Source organism: Brachionichthys hirsutus, unplaced genomic scaffold (genome assembly GCF_040956055.1).
Source record: "Brachionichthys hirsutus isolate HB-005 unplaced genomic scaffold, CSIRO-AGI_Bhir_v1 contig_703, whole genome shotgun sequence".
In the NCBI taxonomy this organism is placed as follows: Eukaryota; Metazoa; Chordata; class Actinopteri; order Lophiiformes; family Brachionichthyidae; genus Brachionichthys; species Brachionichthys hirsutus.
The window spans coordinates 135-10,314 of record NW_027180538.1 but is presented as its reverse complement, the minus strand read 5'-3'; the positions used below and the strand labels follow the sequence as shown (position 1 = coordinate 10,314).

Here is a 10,180-nt window from a genome sequence, read left to right as displayed (position 1 = left end):
TGGTGGCGGCTGATGACTCTGCTTAAAGCTGAGAAGGCTAATGCAACCCAAATGCAATACGGAAAAAAAATAGCGGTACAGAGGTACTTTATTTAAAAGGTTGGGAATAAATGTGTGTCACTGTACTAAAGGATAGAGATGACTAGTTGATGTCAACAAGTAATATCTTAATTTACTTATTCTCAAACATATCACTCAACTAATCCAATCACATTCTTTATTCTCACAGGATCTACTTTTTTGCTCTGATTTCTTCTCCCTGTGCCCTTTGAGTTTCTTCAGCTTTATGTACACGCTAAAATGAAAAAACTACATACAAAGAAACACAAATGCACATCGTTTATTAAACATTACAGTTCCAATTGTAGTTAGCTTTTCTTAGCATTTTGTATGCATCTGTATACCTTCGTCTACTGTTTCAGAATTATGTGAAATGAGTAAAAGTCAGTATTGTTGCCTTTTTTCTACCAAAAGTTAAACTTCAGATAAGACATTCTTCTCTATAGAAAAAACAATTTAAAAAAAAAACAGCCGACTACACAAGGATTATAGTCTCTAACATATTTGACCTTGTTTTCCTGCAGGCCAGGCAAGAAAAAGCCAAGTTTATGAAGCACACCACAAATAAATAATGGAATCCAGAAAAAAACATTGTCAAGAAAGGTCATTCTATCATAGCAAGGAGAAACACATACATATACATATTCTGGGCTTTATATTATTTTATTCAAAATTTAATTTTGTATGTATTTATTGAAGATTTATTGCCAAGTATATCACCCATAAATCAACACTACATTTGCCTCACTGCTATAAGGTAAAATAACTAAATGTAATGTTTTTTGCAATGCTAACAGTTTCACATGAAATCTAAAAAAAAAAATACATCAAATTTTTTAAAAACTATGATGTTGTTCTACGCACGTATCAAGGACAAAAGTTGTCACCATTGCCACAAGCATCCAGCTCACTTGCATTGAATTACTATATGAATAATGTTTTGATGAAAATGTTTATTGCACATACAATATTTGCAGAGTAAGAACTACAGCATCCAAACATACAAAAGACGCCTGAATATGATTGAAATTCTCTCTTAAAAGATGCTTATCAGACTGTTGAATCTGCAGCAACACATTAACACAAAGATAAATGCCTGCTCAGAAAATAATTCTCTCTGTAATCGTTCTCAATGGCTACGGATGTTTACTCTTCTTACTGCCTAATTATACGTGTAATGAGATTTAATGGGTTCGGGATACTTAATGCAACTATAAATCTTATGATTTGTCTACTGTCATGCTTCAAGATTAAACTCAGGATTAAGAAGCAAAGACGTGCATCACAATGCCTATTATTTATTGTCAGAAAACAGTTATTGCTTGTGGTACCACATGAATACTGCAAATAAAATTCAGATAAAGTAAAGTAAAAAGATGCTTTTGATATAAAATAGTGCTCTACTGCAAGATATTTTTCCGCTTACGGAAATAAAAGGTTATGTCTTTTGTCTAAGGGCTCTGGGTCCCTGTAAATTCAGTTGTTTATATGCATACAAGGCAGTGCTTATCTTATCCTGAATAGGAAGAGCCACCTCTTGTGCTTGTTTGAGTATTGCATGAGTTTCACTGATGGACGAACTTAAACGTCCTACATAGGATTTCCGCATTGACTACCAGGAGAGGACGGATGGCTTGGAAATTGTAAATTCATATTTTCAATGTGTAAGCATGTTTCTTGCAAAGAGGTTTGTCTTTCTTGGAGAAGAAGGTCTGGCCTTCCAGAGTGGTACAGCACACCTGAGGTGAGGGGAAAAAGCCCCCCCAAAAAAAACATTTTTTTATTAGTGAACTGTTCAGGATATTTTAAAAACCCTTACTTTTGTAATTCAATTTCTCCTTATTGTGTAGTCACTATGCCATGACAATAAAGGCTTTCTATTCTATTCTATTCTATAAATACCCAAACTCATTTACATGCATTGAAGAGATTTTGCAGTCAAACAAACAAAGAATGGGGGTCGAATAAACCTCACTGGCAATTAATTACTGTTTTGCCCTACACGACTCTTCACTTACTGCGCAGACAAAGCAAGTGTCGTGCCAGATGTAGCCGAGTGCCTCCAGGAACTTGTCACCGGCCTCAATGGGGAACTCGCAGCCATGGCAACTGCTCCCAAACAAACTGTAGAAGTCTATTTTGTGGACAAAGCATGACGTATTGGTGACAAACATTTATTAGTCTTTCCACAAAATCAGTTATCAACAGAGTCATCATCATCACTCGCCTTGTTCACAGTATGGCTCTCCATCCTCCAGGTGGAAGGTGTTGTTTCTGATTGGCTGCTGACAGGAAGCGCACAAAAAGCAGTGGACATGCCATGTCTGTTTGAGGGCATTCATCACCTCCTGTGAGCAAATGCAAATAATGCACATTAGTTGAAGGCACCAGCTAATATTGCTTCTCTGGCCATTATTTGCAAACAGTACAGTTAGGTATCAATAAAAAGGATCAATTTCTACCATCATACACTTATAGATGTATGTAAGTGTAGACAATGTGTCAGGAATTGTGCAACATGTCACAAAATGTTATGCCTTCTCTTTCATGTGGGGCCACATTCCCTCGCTTATAATAGATAAACCACTTTTCCTACCCTTAAACTGTGAGAACAAGACACGACAGGGGATCAATGGAAAATTGGTGAGCCAGAGTGAAATAAAGGATTAGAGGGGAAAGGGGTGAGAAAACCAGTTAATAAGTGGCCGTAAACTGGCTGAAGATGTGTGAGAAATGGAGGGTTGAAAGGGATTGAGGCCAAAGAGGTTAGAACATGTGAGGGATGAATGTCAGAGCTGGTACTGGAGCACTTTGGGTTCACCAACACTCTCTGGGCCTCTAAGCCTAATTTTCCAAAAAGCCCCACATTCTTTAGTTTCAGTGGTTTTCACTGCAGAACATTTGTAAAAAATATTTGAAAATATTTGGAGTTAGACCTGCATTGTAGTTAAAATGCAACTTTTAAAAAGTGATTTTTGATGAAACATACATTTTGAACTCCTTATTTAGTTTCAAATGGAAAATTCTTACTAAAATAAAAACAAATCACAATTCAGATGAAAAAGAGCTTTTGCTGGAGAGACTGGAAAGTAGTAAAGATAATGTAAAAAAAAAAAGTGTCAACACTGTGTACTGATTTGTGACGATCATAAGTTAAATGTCACAACCCAAATATGTAAAGGCTAAACAATTATAGTAAAATATTTGTCATGTGGGAGCTTATATCAGGTATTGAGTATACAAAAATACAATCACATATTCTTTATTCACACGGGAATGGGCAGGCTACTTCTATTTTATTTAATTATTAATTAAATCAGCGTAGTGTGTAGAATCCTTCTGGACACACACAGAGACAAACATAGACACACTTTGCTGATCTGTTTCTATTCACACGGACTCACCCCCAGTATCTTGGCCTGGCAGCGGCTGCAAACTGGAGCAAAGAACTCCTCATAGCAGTGTTCACAGTACACAGACCCCTTCTCTTCCACAAAGCCAGTATGTGCAAGGGACGAGCGGCAGTGAGCACAGTTAAATTCCTCCTTATGCCACGATTTCCCCATTGCTACCAGAAATGGCCCTCTGAAGAAAAGAAAAAAAGGAATAGGCAGAGACAAACGATAAAGGAAAATCAATGTTGAGATTTTTCATGAAGTTATAAAGTATCTTCATATGTCCAAAAGGTAGAGAAACCTTTCAGAAATCATGTGTGTGTCTAAAGGTCTGCTAGAAGCATCATTCTCTGCTTCCCCTCAAACAACACTTGAGTATCATCAACTGTGATAATCGGGTAAAGAAGGATAAAGACAGGAACTCCACACAAAGTGCTTGCTTTATAAACCCAACCATGGCAGCTATTAGCATGTGTGTGCCATCCTGCCATTAGTGTCGTGCAATACAATGCAACAAAGGCTTAATGAGATAATGCTGTAACACATGAATGGACTGAAACAAGAGGAAATCTGCAAGTACAAATACATTTTCAAGATTATAGCTAATTATCTCAACCTTCATGGTTATTTCAAAGCACTGTCCATCTCCGCCGAGGGATTCTATTCACCATTCATCAAGATAATCCTCAAATGGGAGACAAAAGACTGATCATGAGTTGCTATCAGCTCATCTTGTGTGCGCCCGTGTGCAAGTGTAACATCCCTCTCAGGTTCGATTCACTGCAGATGCAACTTAATTCCCTCGTACCCTTATCTACATCTACAGTCAGATGTTTGCAGCGCTACAGTTTCATACACAGATTATTTACTCGAGATCATTCAATTCAATTATTTTAAGTGCCTAGCTGGGACACTGAATAATTGAAAAGTGGACATATTTTCCTTTGTTAATTTATTAGTGTACCGATCACCTTCTGACTAAACACTGCACAGTAGAAAAGTGCGATGGGATGGAACTACGCTCTGAAAGTCCACCGTCTTCTTTACCTAATTATAAGTACCGTAATTGCTGAACTATTATGCGCACCTGTGAAAAAGCCGCACCCACTGAATTAAAAAAAATATATATTTTGTACTAAAATAAGCCGCACATATTCGTAAGCTGCAAGTGCATTGAGACAAATGATATTTAACGGAACACGGCTCGTAAGTCGGCAAATCAGATCCGTAACTTCGGGATAAGGATTGGCTCTAAGGGCTGGGTCGGTCGGGCTGGGGTGCGAAGCGGGGCTGGGCTCGAGCCGCGGCTGGGGGAGCAGTCGCCCCGTCGCCCTCCCCTCTCCGCCCGTCGGAGGCTGCGCGGCGCGCTCGCGCGCCTGGCGGGTTGTCCCCGTCCCCCTTGCCCCCGTGCCCCTCATCCTCCGTCCGCGGGAGCGTGGTGCGGCAGGGGTGGGGACGCCCGGGAGGTCGAGGGGGCGGGTTCCTTCCCCGCTACGCGGCGCGTTCGACGCCGCGTAGCGGATGGCGGACAGGCGGCGGGGACCGGGTACGGCGGTCCGGCGGCGGCGACTCTGGACGAGCGCCGGGCCCTTCCAGCTCCGCGCAAGCGGGGCTTTCCCTCCGGGCGGGCGGGCGTTAATTTTGTAACGAAAATAAATAGGCTTTAACGAAACACGGCTCGTAGAGAAAGTGGGAAAATATACGTAAATTTGCCGCGTCGTTGCATAAACCGCAAGGTTCAAAATATTGGAAAAAAGTAGCGGCTTGTACACCGGGAATTACGGTAGGTGTGTGTGGGGGGGGGGGGTTCCTGATGACAAACCCCATAATTTATATGTAATTCTGGAATGATTAGGATTACAAAAGAGATTCAAATAAATATTAATGGGAGAAATTATTTTATTCGCTTTAGTATTTGCACCTCACCTGATAACCTTATTGCAGTGGGCGCACATGGGTGTACGAGTCCCAGCAGGCATGTGTTCTGCCATTTGGACAAGGGTGTCCTCATCTTTAGGGTGGGGCTGGGGCACCGGTCGGGGTGGGATGTAACCCTTCGGAACACTGGGACTCCCATTACCCGTCATAGTGAAAGATGGGGTGATCAGACCACGGCCTGCAGGATATGGAGTAGAGAGGACAAAGGCGATACTTATCAGGGAAACAGAAGGGGAACAAAATTATAGGAAGAACAGCAGATGAAAAATCAAAGAAGTGAGCACATAGAAAGGGCTGTCTGCATTTCCTGTCCAGGTGTGAAAGTCATTTGACCTCTACCCTCTTTGTCTCTACACCCGGTAGGTGTCAGGGCAGTGCATGCAGTTGGCTGATTCCTGCTGTCATAAAGAAGGATTCAAGTCATCAATCCACACATAGTCATTCACTCCGCCTATTGCAGTTGTGCATGCATGCACATGACCAAATGCACTACACACACACACACACACATAGGCCACCAATACATTCCCTCTGCAAAACCACAGACACCTGGCTAAACATACAGGATGGCCTTTAATCTTCACACGGCTGTAGGTGCAGTGTTTTGTATGTGTGCATGGCGGGGCTGCTTTCGGAGGCTTCCTTCACCACTCCTTGTCATGAAACGGAGATTGGCTTACATTTAATGCCGGCGCAAGGCGGTATTCATTTTAGCGACCTGCAAATGCAACAGTGACATATCATCATGTTCTCATCTTGCATGATAATCCTGGTAGCAAATGCTCACTGTGCAATTATTCTTGCAGTAACTTATTCATATGTGATCATTTACAAATTGAACATGTTAGTGAACATTATCAGCGATTAGGAATCGGTTTCTCCTCTAAGTCTCAGAGCATCTCGCTATTAGGTCTTTATTTCGACTGAGGGAGCTACTTATTTCAAGTGCCCACAAGAATCCTAAATTCATTCTGGTTTGCCCTCCGGTCCTACGTAGGGTCACGATGGATGACCCAGTTCATTGGCATATCGTTTTTGCGTGGTCTTTTGATTCATTGTGAGTGTCTGGTGTTAGGTGGCAACCGTTTCTTTAATGTAATGACAAGATAATTTGAGGTTATATAATATTACAGTTTGAAGTTTCAAACTATTAGCAAAGGTGTCATTAATCACACAAGCAGGTGAAGCTGCTTCAGGAAACACCATTTGTATGTGTGTGTGTGTGTGTGTGTGTGTGTGTTTGTACATTTGAACACCATTATAAGAAGTCAGGCTGAAACGATGACTTCAGTAACTGCAGCTCAGAATTCAAAATGGGTCGATGCCTCGTTCTGATTCTGCCTGATCTCTGGATTCTGTCTATTTGCCTGCTCCTAATCGGATTTGTTTGCAGGTTGGACTGTTTATGCGGTTTGGAGTAAAATACAGGTTTTGGATTCTATTCTCTTGTCGTGTTTTTTGGTTTCCTTCGTCAGTTTTGTTACAAGTAGTTTGCAATTGTGACCAGTATTTTGTTGCAAATATAAAATAACACAGTAATGAATCAACAATTTAATTCAAGAAGTATAATTATGTTGTATTAAAGAAAACTTTACTAATTTGCAGGTGAATCTGTTGCTAGATAATCATTGTAGATTTACAGTATAATTTGAAACTGTAAACTAATGTAAACATTTTAATTGATATTTTATTCTTTTTTTTAATCTTTTCTGTATAGGTTTTAAATGTTCGGTTGTACTCGCATTCAGGTTTTTCTACGTTGTTTTTCTGTAAGCGCTGCTTTGGAGAAAAAGAAGAGGAAAAGTCTACAATGACCTATTTTGTAACATATGCCACGCTTCAAAAATGGAAAATAAGGCTCTTTCCTGTTGCTAACTGGCTCCAATAACATTCAATCCAAGAGCAATAAATCAGTTTTACATTATGTCACAATTTGGAACTAAACATTCTCGCATGAGAAAATGTTTAACTACAGGGAGAAATATACTAACCCATCAAAATGTGTACTTTAAATAAGATTTTGTTCCTAAAGAAGAGTTTATTTTTAAGAAACTTTATAGGGGACATTTTGAGGCGCATATGCCACCATGACTTAGGATAAAACAGCAGCTCAGGCACCCAATTCTGATTACACCACCATTTCTTTGTCTGAAACATTTCCAACATGTCAATGGTAAAAGTAACCCCACCTCCCAACACACACACACATTCTTTTGTTTGATTTGGCAGCAGGTTGAGGCAGTAATGTACGACTCCACAGTTTTCATATAGTAATTGGCTTGATGAAGAAAAACTTATTTTAGTGACTAAAAGCCATGCATTATGCTGCATTCCTTAACATGTGGTCAAAATGTTATTTTAGCCACTAAATAGGAGACATGATGATTATGGCTTGGTCCCAGCTCCATGAATTAGGCTCAATACATTTTGGCAAGAACAAGCGGTCATTGTGAAAGTGTGAAAGAGGAAATAAAAACCATTTAGGATGCTCTGCTATCAGGAACGAACAGCGCATCCACGGCCCTTACCCTGGGCTGCAGCAGGTCCTTTGGCCATCGTCTTGACGACCGCAAAATCATGGCTGTTCAATTCTGGCTCCTCTCGCTCATCACTGTAGGGAGAGACAAAATATAAATAGAGTCATGTTTTTTAATCAAATGCCTTTATTCCAAGCACAACAGTTAAACTAAATGTATTTCAAAATGTATGGAAATTGCAAAATCCAAAACTACTCTTCGCATCACGCCCAATCAGCATCCAGTCGTGGATCGCCCAATAGCAGCAGTTCATGCAGCTCATCGTGTCTGTACTGAACACTTTTAACTGTTGCTAACCAAACTAACACTCCCAACCAAATACATTTGAGATCCCAGTGTAGTTACTACCTCTATAAGAAAAGAGAACTAAAACGACAGGGGGGAAGAAAAAAAAAAAGACCAGCAGAGCTATTTTTCAAATTTCTTGTCAAAACACAGCTTGACAGATTCCAGACCACCTACTTGCTGACAGACCACAGGCAAACGTGGTACCAACCAAAACACAGCGTGCAGCAACAGCTGAAACAGTCCAGCACTCGACTTCACAGCAAACTTCCTACGTGTATCTACGCCACGAACAAAAACATTTGCCCACATGTGACTTCCACAGCAGAGCAGAGTCCCAGGCCTCCGATCTGATGGATAGGTGACAGGTAGCGTTGGACAAACCCACCCAAAACCTGAGACAACTTAAAAATGAATGTAGCATGAGGCTCATTCTAGCAGAGAGATGCAGTGTCTAGCAGTGTTAACCACAAAAAGAAGACAACATCCTTACAAATACGATTTCACCACATTGTGGGCATCGACAGTGAGATATGCAACTGTGCAAAAATAATTCACGTCCGTTATATTCGAAACGTTTCACTCTCAGCGATGGTTTGTGTGCTTCTTTTCAGGTTGTGAAGCAACAGACTGAAACAGTGATCTTGCATCTGCAGCGTGGCAGGCCATTTTCACAGCCCCCCCCAAGAAACTAAGCTAAATTTCACATTTTGGGTCAAAGGCTGAGCAATTTTAAGTGGCTCCGCAGCACAATTTAGTGTCAATCACACTAAATGCTGCCAGAAAGCAAATTGAAGTGGCAACACTGAGCGAATGAGCTCACGGGTCAGGCAACAAAGAAGATAGAAGCACAGAGCAAAGATTAGTGCTAAAATAGGTGTTCGGTTCACAGGGAATGATGCTATGGAACATTTTGTCTGTACAAACATTATTATTCTTTATTATTCTTTTTTTTTATGGGCAACATGCTGTTCTCTCACAGATTGTCGCTCATGACAAAATGTTCTCTTGCAGAACAAAATATATGAAAAATAACCCCCCCCCCAATTATAATCATAATGCAAAATGCAAAATGGTCTCTACTTGCTGTGGGGTTTTTTTTGTGGTTTTTTTGCAATGCTCTATTTTTGGCTTTCTTGCAGTGATAGTGCTCATTCAGCTATCGTAGTGGAAGCGAGATAAATAAAAGTTTGGCCCTAGAGCCTCAAACCCTCCACTGCTTTTTTAAAAATTATATAAAATGTATATCCTTTCTATGGGGATCAAGTGCATGTGTGTGCGCTTTTATGCGTTTGAGAATTTGTGTGTCTATCAGTGGCAGCTGAAGAGCCTGGGTGGGCCATTAGTTTCTGCCCAGATGTATTACACATGTAAATGCATGGTGGTTGCATCGCATGCCAACAGTTGGTTCACCGTCTTCCCCTTGTGCCCTGCCTGGTGGGGCTCAAAGGAGACAAGTGTTATGGCAACTGCTGTCATAGTTACTCTGAGTTTTGTCTGTCTAAAATGAAAAATAAAGAGTGAAAGTGAAATGTTCTGGCTTCACTTTAAACTGTGGCTGTGGCCCAATGGTATTGTAGATGGTCGGTGGTTCGATCTCCAACCTCGCAGTCCCCATGTCGAAGTAACGTTGGGAAACATACTGAACCCCACATTTCTCCCAGTTGGCTCCCAGTGATGGTGTGACGTAAAGTCCATCTTGTTGTCACACAGCTTTTACTTGTAGTTATGATAGTCATATTAAAATATATTGAATGGATACATGATTTGGAAAAGGTATAAAATGCAAACTCTCTTCAACAGCGATAAAATAAGCTACAGTGTGATGACAGGGATTGTGATAAACACTCCCAGTGGGCTGTTGTGTTCGCATTGATTTCGGGTAATCAGCTTTAGTCCTATCTGATACAGTCCTAATCTATGTGTCTGCAGTCTGTTTCCTATAGAGAGAGCAATCTCTTTTCA

General features: G+C 40.7%; 1 protein-coding gene across 1 annotated transcript; it reads right to left on the bottom strand.

Annotated features, from left to right (window-relative positions):
- Window positions 1–337: 337 nt before the first annotated feature.
- LOC137915869 (PDZ and LIM domain protein 5-like) lies at window positions 338–9,833 on the bottom strand. The gene is made up of 7 exons (XM_068758989.1): window positions 9,820–9,833; window positions 7,922–8,004; window positions 5,382–5,571; window positions 3,465–3,645; window positions 2,288–2,408; window positions 2,079–2,194; window positions 338–1,799 (listed from the first exon to the last, which is right to left on the bottom strand). The coding sequence occupies exons 1-7, from the start codon at window positions 9,831–9,833 to the stop codon at window positions 1,710–1,712; spliced, it is 795 nt and encodes a 264-aa protein (XP_068615090.1). The 3' UTR covers window positions 338–1,709.
- Window positions 9,834–10,180: the final 347 nt, after the last annotated feature.